Source organism: Telmatherina bonti (genome assembly GCF_933228915.1).
Source record: "Telmatherina bonti genome assembly, chromosome: 3".
Taxonomy (NCBI): Eukaryota; Metazoa; Chordata; class Actinopteri; order Atheriniformes; family Telmatherinidae; genus Telmatherina; species Telmatherina bonti.
In genome coordinates, this window is record NC_136621.1 from 6118068 (window position 1) to 6142552 (window position 24485).

The 24485-nt window shown below is 42.9% G+C and overlaps 1 protein-coding gene across 1 annotated transcript in view; it reads right to left on the reverse strand.

Annotated features, from left to right (window-relative positions):
* Window positions 1-23833, reverse strand: part of LOC306774876 (anoctamin-9-like) — a gene marked incomplete at both ends in the record, with an annotated part of 31193 nt that extends 7360 nt beyond the window's left edge. Inside the window, 15 exons of the mRNA XM_079265054.1 lie at window positions 193-229; window positions 1307-1471; window positions 1822-1926; window positions 2816-2898; window positions 2983-3043; window positions 4436-4529; window positions 5774-5908; window positions 8483-8562; window positions 12755-12813; window positions 12910-12959; window positions 15505-15644; window positions 15734-15856; window positions 19736-19792; window positions 22029-22189; window positions 23809-23833. Of these exons, the coding sequence (XP_079121180.1) occupies window positions 193-229; window positions 1307-1471; window positions 1822-1926; window positions 2816-2898; window positions 2983-3043; window positions 4436-4529; window positions 5774-5908; window positions 8483-8562; window positions 12755-12813; window positions 12910-12959; window positions 15505-15644; window positions 15734-15856; window positions 19736-19792; window positions 22029-22189; window positions 23809-23833 (1375 nt within the window). The remainder of the gene's footprint in view (window positions 1-192; window positions 230-1306; window positions 1472-1821; window positions 1927-2815; window positions 2899-2982; window positions 3044-4435; window positions 4530-5773; window positions 5909-8482; window positions 8563-12754; window positions 12814-12909; window positions 12960-15504; window positions 15645-15733; window positions 15857-19735; window positions 19793-22028; window positions 22190-23808) is intronic.
* Window positions 23834-24485: the final 652 nt, after the last annotated feature.

A 24485-nucleotide genomic window follows, 5' to 3' on the forward strand; every position in this document is an offset into this window, starting at 1 on the left:
ATGTATATCATATACAAATATACAGCATTCTCATGCAATTCTGCTGCATATGTTGGACCACAGAGTGAAAGTGTGGCGAAGACCTGAGGAACTCTATGCTGGTTTTGTGCTTTCCTTCAGAGGTTTAAAGATCCACCAAACACTCGTTTCCTGAGTTTTTCAGGAGGAGAATTTATCTGATAATGTTCTTACCCATCTGACATAGCTTGAGGGCGACCCATCTGTTCACCTGTAGGTGGTGTTAAGACACACAGAGATATTACAGGGATAAGACTGGCAGGGCTGGGTGACATGACCTCAAATCAATCTCACAATTAATTCAACAGGTTACCTTGATGACCATTAATTAGCAATTATTTCAGTATCTTTTTAGTTTTGAATAGTGGCCTTTCTATGTGGCGTTTGCATGTTTTCCCCATGCATATGTGGATTCTCTCCAGGTACTCCGGCTTCCTCCCACCCACAAGACATGCATGTTATTGTATGGTTAACGATCACTTCTAACATGTAAGTCACTTTGTGTCTGTCAACTGACTGGACAAGAGAATAATTCTTATAAATAATGAGCCTGGTACTACTACAATACTATATAAAATGGGTCCTGTTTGGGATTTCTTGGTATCATATATTAGTTAATATTAGATGTTGTGTGAGACAGACCGGTGGAAATTTTGATGTTGCTTGGTACACAGGTCCACATCTGTCCTTGTCCAACTCAGTACCAGCTGTGAACTGAGCCAATGATGAACTTTTCATCAGTCTAGGTTAAATAGTAATGAGGGAACCTTTAAACTGAATCAGTGGGAACCCCTCCTAAAGACAGACAATCTCTCATCTCAGCTGTTTCTTTTATTTTTCTAATGTTACAAAAATCAGTTCCAGTGTAGTTGCTTTAGACTGCGTTGTGTTTTTACTGTAGTACTATATAATTGTGCTGGTGTGTTATATGTAGGACAATAAACTGGCATGATACTTTTATGTTTATCTCAACATACAGTAAAAGCATCATTGACACGAGTCCTGTTCTGACTGTTGTGTTGAACCCGTTGAAGAGAAAACTAGCCTTGGAATTTGCAGTTTTATGTGCATGTGCTTGGTCTGAAATAATGAGCTTTGGTTATTAACCCGTATGTGTGTACACGCATACTTTGGAAGTGCAAGCACATGCATGCAGTAGTATGTGGTAGTCTGGGGAGTGTATGACTCCCAAGCTGACTTTGTGTCTCAGTCTGGTCCTGATACGGCCTACGAAGGATTTTCCTGACTTCTGTCTGCAGTGATGAAAACAATGTTAGAGAGCACATACCCGGGTCATAATCTGCATGGTGAAGTAGTGCAGAACAGCCCCGAGCATCACAGCCACAGTACTGGCATGGTCTTTCAGGAACTCCCACTCCAAATCAGACAATAAGGGAGCAGCCACCACCCGAAACACCACCAGGGCCTGAGTAAGGCCGATGATCACCATCAGCTGCAACAAAAATCACACAAGCATGGCAGAGTTCAGCTGGACTGGCAGAACTCTTCTGCAGGAATTGTATCTGGGAAGAGGCATCAATCATTTAGTTAATGACCAGAAAACACCAGTTTTCCAAAAATCTTTTCTTTTCTTGCCACAAAAATGACAAAAAAAAAACCTCAGTTTAAGTTACAATTTACTAAATAAAATGGTTCAATCCCATCACCACCAGAAAGCTTTGAGATGATTAACCCAGTAAGGATCTGGGATCTAACTCCCTCCTCCAGGATCTGGGACATGCGCCGTCATGTTGCTGGTTTAGCTCTGAGCCTCAGCAGATGCTGTGTAGCAGTGTGTCTTACCATGATCGTTACCATGGTGAGGACCAGAGCACTGCGAAAGTACGAATGCTTGAACTTATTGGGGTAACCGTTTGGATCATTGACGACCACCATGATCAATTCCTCCTGTTGACAAACAGACACAAGCAGGCAGAGAAGAACATGTTCATCTGTCATGTTTAATGTTGTGTGTTTGTATGTGTGTAATCTGAAAAAGCACTAGTTTAATTATATAAACTCAATACGGGCACAGCTTGTGACAAGTCCTGAGGAATAGAGTCGGTAGCAAATCAATACATGGATAAACTGATCTTCATCAGTGGGAGTTGCTAGATAAAAGCAGAGGTCATGTCAGGTAGCTGCATTCATCGTGCCAAGGAGGAAAGACACCAGCACTGATCTTAGACTGTTGCCGTCCATCAGTCTGGGAAGGTTACTCGGTCATCTCCAGACTATCTGAAGTCCACACATGGAAAACATTACCGACGGCTGCTAATCCTCCAAGGAACATTTCCGCACTTAGCTTAGCTCTTCAGAATGCTCATACGGTGAACAATCCAAGAGCTTTTACACTACATGTCACATTCCTCCTATCACACACACTCATTTAGCGCCTCTACTGGTTTATACTTAGCGGTTTATTTTTTTACAAACACACACATTTAAATCCCAACAAAGATCAGGAGGCAGTGTGGGGTTCAGTGTCTTCCCCAAGGACAATAAGGCATAGAGTCTGAGAAGCCAGGACTGCATCTACTAAAAGCAGAATTCATCCACAGCTATGAGAGAGACAGAGGACATCATCCAGGAAACCATGACTAATACTAGAAGCTTCTAGAAGCTGAAGATCATGGAGAAAAAGCAGTTCTGATTCTTTTCTTTTTCCCCCAGATGGAATTTGTTGGTGTATAATGTTGGAATATTGTAGGATAAGGTGGGAGTAAATTAGAGAGAAGAACAGGCTGTCTGCCATTAGTGATTCTGTCTAGTTTTCAAGTCAGAAAGGAAGCTTTACCTCCTCCTCACACCAGTCATACACCTTCCAGTCACACACATATCTGGCTCTGTGTCTCTTCCACAGCTCCAGGAACAGTGTAGCTGAAATAACACACAGAAAATTAATTGATTTACTCATTCAGAGCATCTCCAGACCCAGAAGAGTGCGGCTCAGATCAGACTTACTCCAGATGGCCATGAACATAGCAAAAGCCACAGTGCCCTCATTGTCGAACAAATGGCTGATCTGCAGAGATACAAGCACATCAGATCATGAACAATCACTAAGCTAAAAAGATAGTTGAGGACACGTCAAGACTGTGACCAAAACCACTTCCAGATGTGAGCTAAGCAGCTAAACACGATGCTTGTGCAACTTAAATTCCAAAACAAGCTGTGACTTATAAGGTTTATAAACCTCATCAGGTAACATTTTCTCCCCAGCAGGAGAACGTGTCACATGTTGAAAACGAGACATTGGATCATCTGATGGGGAACATGAATCTGACACAGCAACACACAAAGGAGCCTTACTGGGAAAAGACTGGTCACATAACTCGTTTAACTGGGAACAGGTTGGTAACTATTTCAGAGACCCTCTACAGCCCCCTTCGTTCCCAGCAGGTCTCTGAGATCCAGTTGTTAAACAAACGGTGACAGAGCCTTCGCAGTGGTGGTTCCATCCCTCTGGAACTCCTCTTCCTCCCCTCTTCATCCCTGCCTGAGATCGGTGGACTCGTCTTTTCTTTTAAAAGCAGCTAAAAAGGCATCTTTTTAAACTTGCTTTTACTTAGTTTTGTTTGTTTGTTTTCCTCTCTGTGTCGTTTTGGGTTTTATAGTCTAGCACTTTGTGATCTTTATTTCGAAAGGTGCTACATAAATAAACATGAACTTACTTAACGTGACTGGTTTAACTGGGAACAAGTTAGTAATGTGGTATAAAAGAAGCATTTTGTGTTCCTCAGACTGAATATCAACCATCTGCAGTGTAGAATATCATCTACAGTTTCAGAGAATCAGGAGGAATCTCTGTATGCATAGGGCAGCGAAGACCTTAAAGATTTCAGCAAAATAATGCTAAACCACATCCTGCATCCATCACAACAGCATGACTTCACAGGAGAACTGGTCTGCCTGCAGTCCAGACTTTTCACCAATGCAAACATCTGGAGCATCAGGAAAGCAGAAATCCAGCAACAAGGTCCAGTAGCTGGAATCCTGCATCAGACCAGGGACACGGGACAAGATTCCTCTCCTAAAACTCCAGCATCTGCTCTCCTCACTTCCCAGATATTTACAGACATATGTTGAAAGAAGAGGAGATGCTAACAATGCTAAACATCATCCTAGAATTATGTTGTACACATGCTAACAGCTGCTAACAATGCTAAACATCATCCTGGATCTACTTTGTACACATGCTAACAGCTGCTAACAATGCTAAACATCATCCTGGATCTATTTTTTTTTTTTTTTTTTTTTTTTTTTTTACACATGTTGCTGCCATCAGGTTCACAATCGGCTCATATTTGAATTTTTCAGCTGCTAAATTTAATCTAAACTTTGCCATGTTTCTTTATTTACTTAGTTATAATGTTTATTCCAGCTGTTTGAAGAGAACAGCTTAATAAAATCCCACCTTAGCATAGGAGCAGGTGTCTGACAGTTCCCACACTTTGCATGTCTTATCACAGCGAGGACACATGACGATGTTGGACTCACACACTTCCTTACTGTGAAGACACATATCAACCAATCAATGCATTAATCAAATCCAAACATCACTTCTTGACAGACTTAAGATAAATTTATAGTTACATTAATAGAAGTGAAAGCAGTCAGAACGCAGTTCAAGTCTTTTTTTTATTCATGTGGGCATTATGTTTTAAATGAGAAGTTCCACTGGTAAAATGATCCCCACCTCCTTGCAGACAGGATCAAACCTACGTTACAACCTGGTGGTCATGTGACCATGAACAGGTTGCTGGTGAAACAAAAGGACATTGTGTAAAATGTAAATAAAAACCGAAAACCATGATCTGTTAATTCTTCTTAATTTTTAAAATCTGAATACACTACAAAGACCAGATACTTAATGTTCAAACTAATAAAAAACAAAAAGCTGTTACAGCGGCAACTAAAGTCTTCAGAAAACCATCGTCTGTTACGAGAGTTCGTTGCTATGTCGACAAGTTAAAACTCGACCATGCAATATCAAAGTACCAGGAAAACAGCATATCTTTGGTATGTGGGTGTTTATTGTTAACGTGCACAGCTGTGATGGCTTCTTAAATGCTGAAAGGTTTGTACAGGTTCTGGAGCAACACCTGGCCTGACTACAGTCCAGACCTGTCTCCCATGAAACATGCAGAATCCTACCGGACTCTGGAGCCACTGAACTTGTGTATCAAGCAAGAATGGGAAAGAATTGTATCTACAAATCTTCAGCAGTTACTGTCCTCAGTTCCCAAACTGAGTTTTAAAAGAAAAGGTGATGCAACACAGAGGTAAACATGATCCTGTCAGCTTTACTAAAACCTGTTCATCACATTCACAATGAGTCAATAAGAAGAAAAATAAAGTTCATCAGTTTGAACATTAAATATCTTTGTGTTGTCTTTGTAGTATCCAGACAAACGAAGGTTAAACATGATTTTCAGTTTTTATAAAAGTTTTCCATAATGTTATTGTAACTGACGTTGTAGATTTATCTTTAATTTTCATAGTTTTCTATAAATATGTGAATAAAATGTGTTCTAGTCGGCTGTTATAAACATATATGTTCCACAGACAGAGAGACAGATAGATGGATGGACAGATGAAAGGACAGAAAGACAGACAGAATGAAGGACACATTTAGACAAAATCATTACGTCCTTTTTGGATACTGTAACTGTAGCACAACTAGAATGGTACTGGTGTGGTACTGGTGTGGTACTAGTGCGGTACTGGTGTGGTATTGGTGCACCTTACTCACATGAGAGGGCTGGTGTTGAAAAAGGCCAGTCCATACAGGAACACTACAATACCGATGGCAGCAGCTGGAATCAGTAGTCTAGTGTACCAGTCCAACCACAGGTAGTACAGAGCCACCTTCTCTCCAAAGTAACACCTGCAGGATCACAAACACATCAAAACATGTTCCTCTAGAGTCTGCACGGAGACTAACATTCAGGATGGTGTGCTAATGCTAAGCTCTGCGGCAGCACATCCTTCTCACATCACACCTGGAATCTGTGTTGATTCAGGTCACAATTTAACCAGACTTGTGTTTTTAAGGCTTCTAGCAAGTTGTTCAAGTGTGAGGATTCTCTGATGAGCTTTAGAGCACATTCACATCAGCCCTTTTGATTCGAATCAGAGTCCATTTGCTCGGAAAGTCGCTTCGTTTGGGGAAATGTGAACGCTCCAAACAAATTCTGATTCGGACTAAAGAGCGGACTCGGTCCGCCTACAAACGCGGGTCTTGGCCCGTTTCAAGCAGACCAAACACAGGAAGGGGACCAAAAAAAGCAGTCCCTTCATGCATTTGGAGCATTGCATTGTGGGTAAATTCAATGGCGTTAAGGGTCCTCTGCCTCGTCTGGTGTTCATACTGCGTCCATTGTTGCAGTGGATTTCTGCAGTATACTTGCATAAGACAATAAAAACCCAAAACAGTGATAGTTTGGTCTTTAACTCGAATGGAGTTTTCTTCTTCACGCGGGTCTTGTTTTCTTATTTGCTAAATACTAAATACTATTGCAATCCTGGTGTAAATTGGGATATTTTATTTTAATGGTTTGGCTCGTTTGACTAAAGTGCAGCGTGGATACACCCCCCTGAAACTAAGCCGAGTCCCCAATCGGACAGAGTCTAGCGGACTATCCTGATGTGAACGCAGCCTTACGCAGTCTGTCGGTGCTCAGCTTTTTCAGAAAAAAAGCTCAACTGCGAGGAGGAAGTCTGCAGTTCCAACATTTCACTGGATTTGCTTGTTGAACACATTTTATTGGAGAAATGGGAAAGAGAGGCCATCTCTGGATGATTTATTAGCCTCGTGTGTGTCCAAGTTTTTTTTGTCTGCCGAGTCCTGGACACCCAGGGCCTCATTTATAAAAATGTGGCATACGTAAGGAAAACAAGAGCACAGAAACTTTCCCATTTATAAAACAGCATGGATACATGTTCTACACCCGTTTCCTTTTATAAATCAACACTAAACTTGCCGCACATGAGGGAGCATTTCGTTATGCCCACATGTTGGCTATGGAAGGTCAGGTGGATGCCTTTGATAAATATTGACTGATCTCATCTCCATGGTGGTTCAGCAGGGAAAAAGGCGAAAAAAAAAAAAAAGAGGAATTTTCTGGAATGTGAGGTAGAAATTCTAACATAAAGTTGTAAAGTGTAAAAACCAAATGCACCAGAGGCCCCAGATGATGCTGCAGGTGGTTTACTTTGTTTCAGATTGTTAAATAAACGTCCTGACACAAATGAGACGTCTTTGACTCCAATTCATTCCGAGATCGGGGGTAACACTTGTCATTGGCTCGTTTAGTGCCATATTATGTAGCAAATGCTCTCACTATTTGCACACCTTTGCAGGTGTGTAACATGTTTCCTCCTGTGCATTGATACACCACAACCTGCCCCTTATAAGCTGTATGGCAGTCCACCAAGGCGTGTCTGACTGTGGTGCACATAGTTCTGTTCCTCTGCGTTCTGGGTTGGTAGAAGGAGTGAGCAGCCCCGACCTGACGGCTGGTTCCCTTTGGAAGGTGCTGGTTTTCAGCGCTTGCAGAGGGACCGGCACGGCCTGGTACCTCCTGGCACGGCCTGGTTCCTCTAGGCACAGCATGGGGCAGTCGGAACCAGCTTTAGAGTGGATTATCTCTGAACATTCACTCATTCCAGTCTTCCATGCGCCATCATGTCTCCCAGCAGGAACAGATAAGTTGATCTGCACTTTTACGTATTTTATACCCAACTATCACTTTTCTGTCCACATTTTCTGTCCATCTGCAAAAAATATCTTTATCAGCTTACTGATGGGCAAATTCACACGATGAACAAGGCATTTTAATTGTAATTAATTTAGAATGTTATTTGTATGGCACCATACTGTATGGCTTATTCATTTGTGTCAACTGGTTTTCATAACATGTAGAACTACATTGTTTCATAATGCCTTCACATATTTCAGTGGTTGACGTTCTTAATAACATTTCTGTTGTAAATCCAGATTTCTTTATGTGGTGGAATATTAATATCAATTTTTTTTTCTTTAATTTCTAAAAAATATTATGAATGTACATTTTCTGTGAATGTTTTATATTTGATTTGTCACAAATATCTCAAATTTCACACCATTTCTTTGGTCTTATTCTTCTGCCATTTTTGTTGCCGCTTCCCGTTCTTCACATGTTGGCTGAGACATTCTTCCTTCATGTCGTGTTTTTATAAATCCCAAAAGTTGACTATAATTGGCATACACTGGGTTTGTATGTATGACAGCTTTGTACATAAGACCTCTGGACTGCAGCTTTTCTGCTTCTTCTAGCTTCTCATGTCATTATTTCCTCACATATGAAAAGACCCGACAACCCCCGAGATTCCAGGTCACCTGGTTCATAGCAGAACCTCTCCAACAACATCATGGCCAGGAAATGTGGTGCAAATAGAAACAGAGATGTTCTAGACTCACTTGATGTCGTTGAATGGCTGTTTTGTCAAAAGAGCAGTCCACCGTGCCCATTTCTTCTCCAGCATTGTTTGCCATTTTTTCTGAGAATTAGGAGAAACACACACATCTCACATTAGATCTTATCATGCATCAGTGTTTCATGTCTGCCACCTGCTCTTTTCCACCCTGAACTTTGCAGCAACACATCAGTTGTGCACTACGGTATATCCTCATGAGGACAGGAAACAACAGAAGGGCTGTGTGGTGACGAGAAGAGCGAGAAGAAGAACAGGATATGCAGCAACATTTTCTAGTTTTATGTGGACTGACAAAGAAGCAGAATAATTTCTTCTTGTGACTCTAAATACCAAATCTTCACATAACCAACATAATATTGACTGGGAGTAATGCCAGGTAAGGTATGCTCAAAAAGCCTCCACCTGCACAGGTGTGCACTTGTTATCTTCTGCATGCAACCTCCGTATTCACTGATGACAAATATTCAACCAAAACTAGTTTTACTCCAACAGAGCAAAGGAATAAATAAAATGCAGCAGCACCAACATGAGATGGAGGTCCACCATGTTGCTGTTTCGCAGTTTCATCAAATGATGAGACAGATGGTTGCCGTTGATCCTCACCACCAAAAGTCTCCAGTTCACACCAACCGGACTCGCCTTGCCTTGGAGGAAACGCTGTCAAATTTTGGTGGTTTTATCTAACCAAAACTCTGTTACCGGGGCAACAAAAGACCCGTCTAGATGTGCGATGTGGTCTGAAAACCAGCCATTTCCAAAATAAAATCCCTTTTGAAAAGTTTTGAACAATGTCATCGGCTCATTGACCACATGATTGAAATACAGATGTAGAGTGATGTATGTTACACCCCTAGTTACCATCAACATGTATGAATCATGTAAGAGTTTTGAGTACCATGTGCAATCAAGCCCAATACAAATCGAATACATTATCGTTATTATTGTTATTATTAGGCGTCCAAGCCCACAGAACAGCGCAGGTTCCCGGCACTACAGCATGCTATTGAGTTTGTAATGTTTTTATTTTCATTATACCGTACTTATAATTCTCGAATTGTCCGTCAGTGTACAGCCTGTACCGTATTTGTATGGGCGATGATATTTACAAGGTTTGCAACAAACCTGGATGGTCAGCAGACAGAAAAATATATATATATAAATCACACCTGTCAAACTATGTCCATGCAGATGTAAAAAAATTAGACTGTATGATGATAATGATGTAGTGTGCACAACAGGCCTGTAGTGTGTCGGGGAAACTTCTCAACAACACACCTTAGCTACTTTCTCATCAGACTGGGATGCACAGCGCAACTACAAGAGATGGAAACCATGTGTTCGAGCTTTGTGTGCATTCATAAAGTGCATAAATGCTGCCATAGAAACAGGTTTTGTATTAAGAGACCCATCCATCCATCCTGCCAATGCCACTTATCTGTGGTTGGGTCACGTGGGCAGCAGCCTAAGCAGGGAAGCCGAGGTCTGCCAGTCGATCTCACACTCAATCCTTCCCTCACTGGTGAACAAGACCCTGAGATACTTAAACTACTCCACTTGGGACAGGACCTCATTCCCAACCCAGAGAGGACACTCCACCCTTTACCGGTTTTTTTTGTGGACGATGGTTCTCAAATTTGGAGATGTTGAACCTCATACCAGCCTCTTCACACTCAGCTGCGAATCCGCCAAACCGGATCCGGCCTCGGCTGCACCTTGAAATTCTGTCCATAAAGATTACGAACGGAATCTGTGATAAAGGGCAGCCTTGGCAGAGTCCAACCCTCACTGAAAACAAATCTGACTTAATACCGGACAGCCCATATAAGGGGATCTGGTATTCCATACTCCTGGAATTATAAGTATTAAGTAAGACTATTAAGAGACCCAAAACCTTAAAAAGATCTAGCAGTGTTGTGTCTCAGGTGTGCAAGTGCAGAAGATGTTACGTTTTGGCATGTAACAAAATACGAAAGTTGCTAAATTAATTATGATCCACTTGATTGATGCCCCATCTGGCCCCGGTTGAATATTTTTGCCGACAGACATTTTTCTGGATCTGTGTAGGAAAATATGTAAAACGTATTTTTGTTACCTTGTCTAATGGTGTTGACCCAATCAGTATGAAATTTTTGCTCATCAAGCAAGAGTCCAAGCTACAACAAACTACTTTAAATAGATGGTCAGACTAAACCATAAGATTTTTGAGAAAGCTATTTTCAAGGAGATCAGTCAGGAAAAATGACCTTGGACAATGCAGGCATTGCTTATAACACAGTTAGGTTCTTGGTTTACATGCTGAGAAATTTCTCAACATGTTCGGACTTCAGATTGTGACCTAAAAGGTAAAGGTCAATGTCACCAATGATTCTGCGGTGCAATGGCTAGGAAAGGCAGCGGACGGCTGTGGCATTGGCTAGACGGGTGTCGCTTTAGGGGTTTGGACCCCATCATCACCTCTTGCAGTTATTATTTTTTCCCCATCTGTTTCCTGTCCTGATGTTTTGTCACCATCATGAACCATCAGACTTCATCTTCCGTCCTGGCGTTGGGTTCAGACTGCTATAAAGTTGTTCGCAACTATCTACCAGCATAATCTCCTTCATCCCTTTCACATGTCCCTCACATCATCATTCTGTTGGAGTTTGTCCTCCAGCTTCATCCAGAAGTTGTCCTTCCTCCTCTTCAGTGTCTCTCAGAGTTCCTGTTGGACCTTCCTCTTCTAACCCTGGTCTCCTGACAGTACAGAACAGCCTTCAGGTGTCCTCCTGTCTAAAAAAAAATAATATCCCAGTATGTTTTCTCAAAGCAGTCCTTCAGCGTTTCAGCAGCGTCTTCAGTCCACCTCCTGTTTGTTCTTCTGTGGGACAAAATTTGGTAAACAGTACAATCCCCCCACCTCTCCTGTTTCCCCTGCTGAATGTATCCCGGTCAACGGGAACACTGGTGGAGCTGGGTATCTCTTTGCTGAGAAGATGTGCCGACGTAAAGCACGTGAAACTGGACCTCCACTTCTTCATCCTGTTTTTGCATCCCAACATCTCCTTCGGGACAACAGGTTCTCCACTCCAGCGCCATCAGCTGGTCATGATTGTGAACAACGCTCCATCGATAGCGTTCCTGTCCTTCAGTCACCAGGAGTCACACCAATAGCGCAGAAACCCCGAGCAAAGATTTTAGGAAATGAGTAGCCATCTGCTTTCTTAACACATCACTCGCCTGATATAAAAACTAAAAATAACAAAAAACATCAAAAAGACATTCAACATGGGAGCAACAGACGACCACCCTCCGAGTTTCATCATCCACCGTGTTTAGCTTCTACTGGTGATAAGAGATGACCTGATGAGGTTAATAGGTCCTTCCTTTACATCTGATACAGTGTCCCAACCATACACTGTAGATAAAAAGATGGATGGAGCCTCCGTAACATCAGCCATAGGTTTCTGAAGAGCTGAACTGAAGCTCCATGGGGGGTTCCTACCATTGCCATCTTGGCAGGGGCATGCATGTCTTCTCGTCTGGAAAATACAAATATGGGGTAGAGCTGAGAGGGGGGCTGTGAGGGTTATGGTGGATGATTGACACTGAGCGAACTCTGAGCTGCCAGTAGCTAAGAGCTAACCGAGATAACAGGAGCTAACCTGATAACAGAAGTAAGCAGGCTAAAAACCACAGTTCTTCTACGTTTTTCTACTTGAAGCGGGAGATCGGGTACCTGTCAATCAAAAGGACACGCTCCTAAATATGCTTAGAGATTAAATTACTTTTAAACGGGTGAGTTAGAAAAAAATTCATTTCATGAAGGTAAACCTGACCTATTAAACCTAAAATGGATTTTTGAACCAGGCTGTAAACATGCTGTGAAGTTGGTCTTTTTAACATGGGATTCTATGGGGATTTGCGCTGTTTTGCAGCCCTAGTGGATGAGGGGGGAACTACAGTTTTATGTACTTCCGCATAGGCTTCACTTTTACCACCAGAGGCTCCGTCCATCTTTCATATACGGTCTATGGTCCAAACGTTTCAGAGTTGTACTTTTTGACTCTTCTGTTACTGGTTTAAACCTCTGAAGCTTCATCCCGTCTGCTACAGGAGACAGTATCTTTCACTGGTCTGCAGATTTTCCTGGACGGTTTAGTTTTATTAAACATTAACCAATTTTATCAGGTTTAAGAGCTGCCGCCATGTACAGAAATACATCAGCTGGTTCTGGCTCAGCAGGTGAACCTGAAGAAAAGCTTTAGCATCCACTCACCTCGTGGAGGCAGAACATAGTTTCAAACACACCCTTCAACATCAGCTCCTCCAAGTTCTCTGAGAAAAGAAGACACAGTATGTCCCGTGAAGATGTTGTGAAGTGCAGCAGTTTCTCATAGCTTCTTCTTAATGCCAATACATCAAACTGCTCACCTCCGTTATCAAGGCAGGTCTTATGAAGGATGTAATGAACAATCCTGATCCTGCAAGAACAAACAGTTACCATGGCAACGATGTGTACTCTGAGGGTGGGTATATACCATCCTTTACAGGACAACCAGGAAAGTTTTACATATATGAACGTGTACATGAACATGGACCGTCCCAGCTGAGAATGAGCAGCTTTACATCTGGATGAGGACACATTCTGGGTGAGAAGTGGACACAGAGACGTCCTCGGCCTGCTGTTTGATGTTTATCACAGCTGTTGTGTTTGTTTACTTTCTAGCAGACAGACTTCATCATGTTCTGATTGCAGAATAAACAGTGTAAGAGGTCAGACCTTTACCAAGCAGCTAACCAAGCAGCTGATTTCCAGTCGATTTTCTAGTCCTACCTTTATTTTATATGAACAGACTATATTGTGGTGTTTGTTGCATGCTTGTTCTCTTGCATGGATGAAAAGTTGTTCCTGTTCTGGATGGTAGGATCCGGAACGTTATTCCTGTTCTGGATGGTAGGATCTGGAACGTTATTCCTGTTCTGGATGGTAGGATCCGAAACGTTATTCCTGTTCTGGATGGTAGGCTCCAGAACGTTGTTCCTGTTCTGGATGGTAGGATCCGGAACGTTGTTCCTCTTCTGGATGGTAGGATCCGGAACGTTGTTCCTCTTCTGGATGGTAGGCTCCAGAACGTTGTTCCTGTTCTGGATGGTAGGATCCGGAACGTTGTTCCTCTTCTGGATGGTAGGCTCCGGAACGTTGTTTCTGTTCTGAATGGTAGGATCCCGAACGTTGTTCCTGATCTGGATGGTAGTATCCAGAACGTTGCCAGGATCCACATCTGTCTTTGATGTCTTGGAAAACCTGTTGGGAACTTCTCCTGGATTTTCGCACCATTTATTGTGGAGTTATATGCAGATATACTGAAAATGGTTCTATCTCGCAAGGAGAAGGAATCCTTTACAGTATTCCTGGGTTCAGATGGAGATCCGGTTCATTCCCTACATTTAACTGAGTCTATGTTAGACTAAGACCCATTTATAGAAAAATATCATGAAAATCCCTCAAGTGGTTTTATGCAAAGTCGTAAACAAACTAAACTAACTAAACAACGACTAAACAACGTAAACGATTAAACAACCACCTCGGTGGAGGTAAAAAAAAAAAAAAAAAAACATTTTACTGACTGGTATCATCCTGGTGTCAGACTGGTCAATCTAAGCTTCTTCTGCACGATTGGATGAGCAGCGAGGGAGCGACAGACGCGGTACTGGGAAGTAACTGAATAAACTGGGAGTGGAAATCAGGTTCATTCAGCTTCAGCCTTCACATTTCCAAGAGTTCTTAACAAACTTGTTTTAAAGAAGTGACGTGATTGCAGCTCTTTCAAGCAGCACTGAACAATGTTCTTACGTCAGGCTGAATTCCAGGTGCACGTCACACATGCACACAGAAAGTTAAAGTAAATTAAACTAAAGACAAACTCTGTACAAATACTTGTTATTCTGTTGGAGAAGAATAAAATAAAAGCAGACGTGGCTGCAGTGGGGCCCGCAGCCCTCCATGACACCGTGCTCTGCATTATGGCCAGACACATGGAAGAAACGTCATTTCTTCTCTGTTTATGTCCTATGGAGGTTGAGCGATGTGGCGAAAAGTGCTGCCCTCAGCCACTAAGATGACATACGTGCACGTGAGATATCACCCTTGTTCATGTGGACATTCACACGGGGACTTGCGACACAACTCCAGCTTCTGGAGAATGCCCTCCTTCATGCTTATGTTTTTCCTGAAATGTTCTTGTGATCTTTTTCTACACAGGAACAAAGAGTTCTTGTGTTGTGGAAAACATCCTGTCTTGATCCAGAACATAAGAAATCCCAACCATCTGGACCAGAAGACTACAGACCAGTGTTCTCAATGTCTCACATCATGAAAGTCCTGCAGACACTCCCTGAGTCTCACCTCAGTAAGCAGGTGGACACCTTTTACATCCTGCTGATCGTTATGTTCTTTTTAAAATGACATCATCTACCTGCTTCAGAGAGACCACTCTCACCTGGACCAATCAGAAAGCAGGATCAGCTGCTCTGTTACGTGAAAAGCATTTGGGCTGTGACAATATGCTTTTGTCCCGATTCGATTCTGATATTTTGGGTGCCGATTTGATTTAAATTGCGATTCTCACAATTCCTCAATATTGCTGATTTTTGTAAACTAATAACAAAACAAAACAAAAAAAAAGGTAGAAAACTTTTTTTTGCCTGTCATTTTTAATTTTTTTTTTTTTAATAAAGGACAAAACAGCACAGTAGCCAGATCATGATTCTGCTGCTGTAATGCCCTAGAAGACAAGTAAAAAGATGAATAAAAACAATAAAAATTTATTGTGGATTATTTTTATCCATTTAAAAAAAAAATAATAAAAAAAATCGATTTTAAAATTGTGAAGCAAAAAATCCTGATTTCAATTTTCCTATTCGATTTTCCCACCCCTAAAAAGCATCCAGCTGGATTAATGTGTGCAGCTGTGAGTGTGTGTACAGGCGTGTGTGTGTCTACACACGTGTGTACAAGTGCGTTACCTGTCAGACTGGGGGATGGCGCCCTTCACGTCTCCAGTCCAGTTACAGGAATCAGACACCTTGAGCAGGTACTGGTAGTCTTTAAACATCTCGTTGGGCGCCCGCAGGCCAAAGAATATTTTGTCATGGTGGACAATGTCCTTCCAGACAACACAGACACATTCAGTGTTTTCTCTGGTTCCAGCCAGGATTCAGCGTTTACAGCATCAGATTTCTTTAGAAAACTCACCATGACTGTGATGTTTTTGTTTTTCAGCTTCTTGATGAAGGCGGCCCTTTTCTGGGCCTTCTGATCCTCGTCTGCATCCTCCTTGTTGCACACCAGTATGTAGTCATACGTCGCCTTAACGGGCTGTTCAGTGAGAACCGTGACAAGGGTGGAGGAAACAAGACGAGTTAAACCGTTGTCTCACATATTTGTACAAAGTACAGACAACTTTATTGATTCCAAAAGGTCAACTGGTTAATAAGCTCCCCATATTCCGACTCAGAGATCACAACAATGGTCCAGTCAGCTCCAGCAGTCCAAACAGATGAAAAGATAACATATTGAGCCCAGACTAAAGTCCAAGTTCATTAGAAAGACTGCTGTGAGAAACGGTCATACAGAATCAGACAGGACATGAGCTGGTCTGGGGGTCCACCATAAGTCACATGTGTCTCATCAGGACTTCATGCTAAACTTTAACAAAAGACAAACTACATGAACCAAGAATATGTTATCCAGCAGAAAAGTTACCCTGGGCTGGGTCAGACAGCTTGATCAGCTTTAGTTACCACGGTAACTAGACAGGACAATTATCCTGGGGTGGGTCAGACCGCTTGACCAGCAGTTACTACGGTAACTAGACAGGACAATTATCCTGGGCTGGGTCAGGCCGCTTGACCAGCTTTAGTTACCATGGTAACCAGACAGAACAATTATCCTGGGGTGGGTCAGGCCGCTTGACCAACTTTAGTTACCATGGTAACTAGACAGAACAATTATCCTGGGGTGGGTCAGGCCGCTTGACCAGCTTTAGTTACCATGGTAACCAGACAGAACAATTATCCTGGGGTGGGTCAGGCCGCTTGACCAGCTTTAGTTAACATTCAATTCAATTCAATTCAACTTTATTTATATAGCGTCAAATCACGGCAATGCCATCTCAAGACGCTTTACAGACAGAGGGGAAAACATAATGAAGGCCAATTCATAATAGCCTATATAAGGAAACCAACAGATTGAGTTGAGTCCAACTCAATCTCCCATCCTGAGCAAGCACACTGGCAACAGTGGGAAGGAAAAAACTCCCTTTTAACAGGAAGGAAACCTCCGGCAGAACCCGGCTCAAGGACAGGCAGCCATCTGCCTCTGCTGTGTGGGGGGAAGAGGACAGAAAGACAACAGACAACAGGAACTGCTACTCCCGACCAGGGAGACCTGCTGAGACAGGAGACATACATGTTAATGATGCAACACTGTTATGGGGGGGGGGGGGGTAAAAGAAAGAGATAAAGAGAAAAAGAAAGAAGCTCAGTGTATCAGGAAATGTCCCTCAGCAGTCTAAACCTATAGCAGCATAACTAAGGGATGCTAACCATCCCTAGCTATAGGACTTATCAAAAAGATAAGTCTTCAGCCTAGTCTTAAAGGTGGGGAGGGTGTCTGCTTCCCTAACACTAACTGGTAGCTTATTCCATAAGTGAGGGGCCTGATAACCAAAGGCTCTGCCTCCTGCTCGGCTCTTTGAGACTCTAGGAACCACAAGTAAGCCTGCAGTCTGCAAACGAAGTACTCTGCTTGGTATATAAGGAACTATGAGGTCTTTGATATATAGTGGTGCCTGGTTGTGGAGGGCTTTATATGTAAGGAGAAGAATTTTAAATTCTATTCTAGATTCAACAGGCAGCCAACGAAGAGAGGCTAAAACTGGAGAAATATGATCTCTCATGCTGGTTCTGGTCAGGACTCTGGCTGCAGAATTCTGGATCAGCTGAAGGGTTTTCAGGGCATATTTAGGACAGCCCAGTAATAGAGAGTTACAGTAATCTAGTCTCGAAGTAACAAAAGCGTGAACCAGTTTTTCTGCATCACTCTGAGACAGAATGTCCCTAATTTTGGCTATATTACGTAAAGGAAAGAAGGCTGTTTTAGTAACCTGCTTAATATGTGGACCAAAGGACAGGTCAGGGTCAAATATTACTCCAAGGTTTCTCACTGTAGCACTGGAAGCTAAAGTAATGCCATCCAGGTTCATTACAAAACCGGAAAATTTAGCTCTGAGTTTTTCAGATCCAACGAGAATTACTTCAGTCTTATCTGAGTTTAAGAGGAGAAAATTTCTAGACATCCAAGTCTTTATGTCTATGAGACAATTTTGTAGCCTATTGGGCTGATTTGTTTCATCTGGTTTAAAGGATAAGTATAGTTGAGTATCATCTGCATAACGATGAAAGTTTATTCCATGCGGTCTAATAATTTTGCCTAAAAGGGAGCATATATAGCGTGAAGAGTATTGGTCCAAGTACAGAACCTTGAGGAACTCCATGACTTACTGTAGTTTGGGAGGAGGACTTGTCATTTACATGAACGAACTGAAGTCTATCAGATAAATATGATTTAAACCAGCTTAACGCTGTACCTGTAATTCCAATCACCTGTTCTAGTCTTTGTAACAGAATGTTATGATCGACTGTATCAAATGCAGCACTAAGATCAAGCAAGATAAGTACGGACACAAGTCCTTTGTCTGAGGCCATAAGAAGGTCATTAGTAACTTTCACCAATGCTGTCTCAGTGCTATGATGAGCTCTAAATCCTGACTGAAACTCCTCGCATAAATTATTTCTGCTCAGGTGGGCATGTAGCTGAGCGGAAACTATTTTCTCCAGAATTTTGGACATAAACGGGAGGTTAGATATAGGTCTATAATTTGCTATCACCTCTGGATCCAGAGATTGCTAACCATGGTAACCAGACAGAACAATTATCCAGGGGTGGGTCAGGCCGCTTGACCAGCTGTAGTTACCATAGTAACTAGACAGAACAATTATCCTGAGGTGGGTCAGGCCACTTGACCAGCTTTAGTTACCACGGTAACCAGACAGGGAAATTATCCTGGGGTGGGTCAGACCCATAGACTGTATATTAAAAGATTGGCGGAGCCTCTGTGACGTCACCCATAAGGTTTCTGAAGAGCTGAATTGAAGCTCGGTGGGCGGTTCCTACCGTCACCATGTTGGCAGCGTCATGTGCGTCGTCTCGCAAGGAAAACATAAATATGGGCAAAGAGGTGGAACTGAGAGGGGGGCTGTGAGCGTCATGGTAGATGATTGACATCGAGCGAACTCCGAGCTTTCTGTAGCTAAGAGCTAACTGAGCTAACCCCGAGATAACGGGAGATAACCAGTTAACAGAGGTAAGCGGGCTAACGCTAAGTCACGTTGTTAACCGGCTAAAAACCGCGGTTGTTCTACGTTCTTCTGACTTGAAGCCAGAGATTGGTACCTGTCAATCAAAAGGACACGCCCCTAAATTTGCCGAACTTTGAGATTAAATTACTTTAAAACGGGCGAGTTAGAAAAAAATTCACTCCCCCCACAGTTGTCATGAAGGTAAACCTGACATATAAACTGAAAATGGATTTTTGAACCAGACTGTAAACGTGTTTATTTCTGCTGTAAACATGTCTATTTCTGCCGTGAAGTTGGTCTTTTTAACATGGGAGTCTACGGGGATTTGCTCTGTTTTGCAGCCTCTAGTGGACGAAGGGTGAACTGCAGTTTTGTGCACTTCCACATAGGCTTCACTTTCAACCGCCGAAGGTTGCCGCTTGGTCAAACCGCTTGACCAGCTGTAGTTAACATGGTAACTAGGCAGGACAATTATCCCGGGGTAGGTCAGACCGCTTGACCAGCTGTAGTTACCATGGTAACTAGGCAGGACAATTATCCCGGGGTAGGTCAGACCGCTTGACCAGCTGCAGTAACCACAGTAACTAGGCAGGGCACTGGTCCGGGTGAACATGACATCTGCTGTCAACAGTAGACATTAACACTTGAAGCTGCAAGAATGTTCCGTTTTGTATCAGGCAGTGAGCAACCAGTTTGCTCCAGTAAACACCAGAAACCATGTTTCATCAGTCCAACAGCTTCCAGATCACGGAGACTTGCAACAGAGATGTTTGCATGTGCCGTTATCTGGTTGGTTTAGGAAAAGTTGTGATGGGATGGGAGAGCGGATTCTTACCCCAGGAGGAAGTAGAGGGTCAGTGAGGCTGGCCTTTATGTCCTGCAGCTCAAAGTTCTTTTAGAAACAGAGAAAAAAAACACAATCAGGATTTTATCTTCATTTAAAATCATTAAAATGTGAAAATCTTACTGTAAATGTTCAGATAGGGGAACAGAAAGTTAAACTTCTGAGAAATAAGTTTGGTTTTGTCCATTCAGGTTTGTCCTGACAACTCCTGTTTGGCTGCTGCTGCATTAACTCCTGATTAAAAGGACAGGAATGAGACAAACCTGCAGCAGGAGCTGTCTGACAGACCTGCAGCAGGTCCAGACCTGCAGCAGGAGCTGTCTGACAGACCTGCAGCAGGTCCAGACCTGCTTCACTCTGGGCTGTGCTGCCATGTGAAACCCTGTTTTACTGCTTTTGATCTGCAGAGATAAGACCAGTTTTTGATCTGGGAGTTCAAATCTACAGTAAACTTTTACAATGGGTGTGACTCCCTTTTACAGCCTCGCTGCAGATCACTGGTTCTTTTTCACAACTTCAGTCCGAACAGCAGCTGAAAGTATTCCGTATGGAAGACTTGCCTTGTTGGTGGGTCTGAAACTCCACAAAGCAAAACACACCATGGACACCAAGAAGCTTACAAAGACACCAGACAGACAGAAACAGAGACAGACACAAGAAAAACTCAAGAGTTAAGTTATAAAAATGAGTTCCAGTTGATCAATCGTCGCTGAATGAAAGGAATCCAACAAGGCTGCAGAAAGGACCATCCACCAGAGGAGGACATGAATCACAGAGACAACAGACCAGAGGACACCTTGCAGCTGAAAGCTTATGCTAAAGACTGTAGGACATGTCCAGGGGACAACTACAGGCTGGACTGTAAGGAAGACCGGGCAGAAAAAAAAACCCCTGCTAACATGAAGACCCCAAACATCTGGAAGAAGGTCTCTGGTTAGATGAAACTAAAACAGAAACATCTCCCATCATCTCATCCTGATGCATGGCAGTGGCAGCATCATGATGTGTTTTAGGCCAGTCGGGACTAGCGGATGGAGCAGGGTCCAGGAAAATGTGGAGGAAACCTCCTGAGACTAGGACAGAATGTCACCAGCAGGACAAAGACCTTGAAGAACCACAGACTGTTTATGGAGAAAAACAGACGTGTGTTGGATTAAAATCCAGTTTCAGTTCAAACTGGATTAAACAAAATAACCAGTGTGAACTGGTCCAGGAGGCTGGTAGAGTCCAGATGGTGGAGACCGCAGAGGGAACTGGTCCAGGAGGCTGGTAGAGTCCAGATGGTGGAGACCGCAGAGGGAACTGGTCCAGGAGGCTGGTAGAGTCCAGATGGTGGAGACCGCAGAGGGAACTGGTCCAGGAGGCTGGTAGAGTCCAGATGGTGGAGACCGCAGAGGGAACTGGTCCAGGAGGCTGGTAGAGTCCAGATGACGGAGCCTGCAGTGGGAACTGGTCCAGGAGGCTGGTAGAGTCCAGATGGTGGAGACCGCAGAGGGAACTGGTCCAGGAGGCTGGTAGAGTCCAGATCATGGAGACCACAGTGGGAACTGGTCCAGGAGGCTGGTAGTCCAGATCATGGCGACCGCAGAGGGAACTGGTCCAGGAGGCTGGTAGAGTCCAGATCATGGAGACCGCAGAGGGAACTGGTCCAGGAGGCTGGTAGAGTCCAGATCATGGAGACCGCAGAGGGAACTGGTCCAGGAGGCTGGTAGAGTCCAGATCATGGCGACCGCAGAGGGAACTGGTCCAGGAGGCTGGTAGAGTCCAGATCATGGAGACCGCACAGGGAACTGGTCCAGGAGGCTGATAGAGTCCAGATCATGGAGACCGCAGAGGGAACTGGTCCAGGTGGCTGGTAGAGTCCAGATCATGGTGACCGCAGTGGGAACTGGTCCAGGAGGTCCTCAGTTGTTTGCGCATCTCTTCTTTTTGCTTATTTTGTAAAGGTTTTTCTCCTGACTGGATTGTTTTGGAGTATTGTGGAAAAACAGCCCAGGAGGATTTCTCTGGATCAGAAACGGCTTCATTGAGGCCATAAAATCAGTTTTCTGTGAAACTTTTCCTGTTTTTTTTTCTTTGCTTCTAAACAGAATGTTTTGCTTGTTTTAGTGAGACAAAATTATCATTTCCAGTTAACAAGTAAAAGCTACACGTGCTTTGTTTACATTGTTTACCAGCTGAAAGCTGTAAACAGGCTGCGATAGAAACGGCAGGTAAACCAGCAGCTGAAGGCGCGCGCAGGGATGAAGTTGTTGCTGGACAGACAGACAGACAATGTCCTTACCTCTTTAAATTTGAAGAACATCCTGGCAGCAGTTTTCTTCAGGAAAGGCTCCTCATCTCTGACTCCGTCCGGCTGGAAAGCTCCTCCGCCGCACGCGACGCTTCCGCGTTCCGCCACAGTTTCGAAGTGCGCGTGCGAGGCGGACAGGTGAGCAGTTTCATCTACGGGCCAATGACGTCACTCCTAACGCTCCTGAACAGTAATGTGATGTTTAAGATCTACGGAAAAGATCGGAAATCCGACACTTCTAAGCCGGTAAAGTTAGATTGTGTTCATGTGTCATAATAAACTTACAAAACCAAAACACAATAAAACAGACAAACGTACACTACATATACATAAACACACAATAAACACGCAAACATATAGTAAATATTCAATAAACACATGATGGTATGATGATCTGCTGATTCCAGTCAGAATCAGGACTCATCAAAAGAGACCTAGACATCAGGACACCCCACAAGTGTCGGCACTTTCCACACCAGAAGAAAACTTATATGAGTTGGGTGTTCCTTCTGGATGTGCAGGACAAACTGGAAGAGAGAGGACAACAGGGACTTCTGTGGTCTTCTGTGGTTCCATCCACCTGAAAGAACTGGCACCAGAAAGCTGTCAGACAAGGTGTTACATGTCTGGACATGTGTGAGAACCCATACAGTGTAGATTTGATGGAACATTACAGAGCTCTGAGAGACATCCATCAACTTTACCACGAGCTGTCTTCACTCAGTAATGTGGAAATGCTTTTACTTGGAAACTACTGAGACCAGTTCTGAACTACAGAACCTGATCAACAGGTCTAGGTCTGGGAGTACTGAATGATGTTCACATAAAGACAAGTGTCAAAACAGTTTATCATCTATCTGTCACACAAGTTAGAGACTGAAAATGTGACAAGTTACAGTCACTTATGACTCAACTTTGTAAATTACTTTCACCAAAACGTAATCTTTTACTGTCAACAATAAAATGACCTGGATTATAGTTTCTGCTGCAGTTCCCTCCTCCCTCTAGTTAATCACCATTTACTGACCGATTGTTTTTCAAATGAGGTAGTCTGTATGTTGTTTTCATGCCCAGATTACAAATCACGAAGCAAGTGGTACAAGAGTTTTGTTTCTTTAGAACAATTGTTATTGCGTAGAAGTAAAAAGTACCCATCTAAATACTTACTTGAGTAAGAGTAAAAAAGTTTGTAGTAAAACCTACTGAAGTGCTGTGTAGCCTAACATCTGGTTTTGTTCAATAAATAACATTAATGCAGTCATTCAATCAAAATAATTATCAGCGATCATAAAACTCATTTACTTTAAACTTTAACTACCACAAAATAAATAAAATGCATTCAAATATAACAGTCAAAGCAACACAATTATTCTGATTTTCTACACAGAAGTGAGTAATCTAGTAGCCTGATAGCAGCCTAACTTTACTTGATAAGTAAATGTTACTTACATCAAAACAACTCCCAAGGTACAATTTACCCAAAAAGTTATGCAAGTAAATGTAACAGAGTAGATTCTACCACCTCTACCTTAACTAGCTGGTTTAGCTAATTAATTGGCCATCTGTCATCTTTAAAGTCCACGCAGGTAATGTGATATATGACATACAAAACAGGATGTTTCTGTTTCAGCTCAGCAGCTCTACATTCAGCTGCATGACTCCTCTTACACGGTTTGTTTGGAAGAAACTGTCTGAAGTTTTTTTTGTCTCTTAGTTGGATTGCTGAACATGAAGTTGTGAATCACATCAAACACATCCCTTGTCTGTTTACACGCGTGTTTGTTGTTGGCCGTCATAGCTTCATCTGCTCACATACGTTCAGGTGCGGCTCAGAAAAACGTGTTTCAACAGGCAAATGTATCAAGTGGTTGTAATGGCTGTTAAAGTGCGGGGGACGTGTCCCCCGTGTACCTCGCGCTCGCTACGCCCATGTGTTTGTGTGTAGTGGGTTGCAGTGTGATTCAGGATATTCTAAGTGGGTTATCAATGTCGTGCTGGATGGTGTTTTTTTTTTTTTTTTTTTTTTAATGCTGAGATAGGCGGCTTTGGGAGTAAATGGAGTGGTTGTTGGTATAAATAAATGTTCAAACATCATCTATGCTTCGATCCCTTAGGTCAGGGGTGTCAAACTTTATTCCTGGAGGGCCAGTGTCCACCAGGTGTTTGTTGTTTCCCTCGACCAACACAGCTGATTCAAATCAAATGGATCCAGCAGCTTCTTGCCAACCTATTTCTGAATTTCAGTCATGCCTGTTGGAGCATGGAAACAGCAAAAACCTGCAGGATATCGGCTCTCGAGAGCTGGAAATACCAAAGGCACAGGTGTCAAAACCTGTGCCTTTGGTATTTTCCAAATAACTCCTGTTACAGATGCAACACAAGAGGTGGAGAATTCTTATTTATTCACAAATTTTTCTTTTTGAGTCATTCATGTCTTTATTTCTCTCC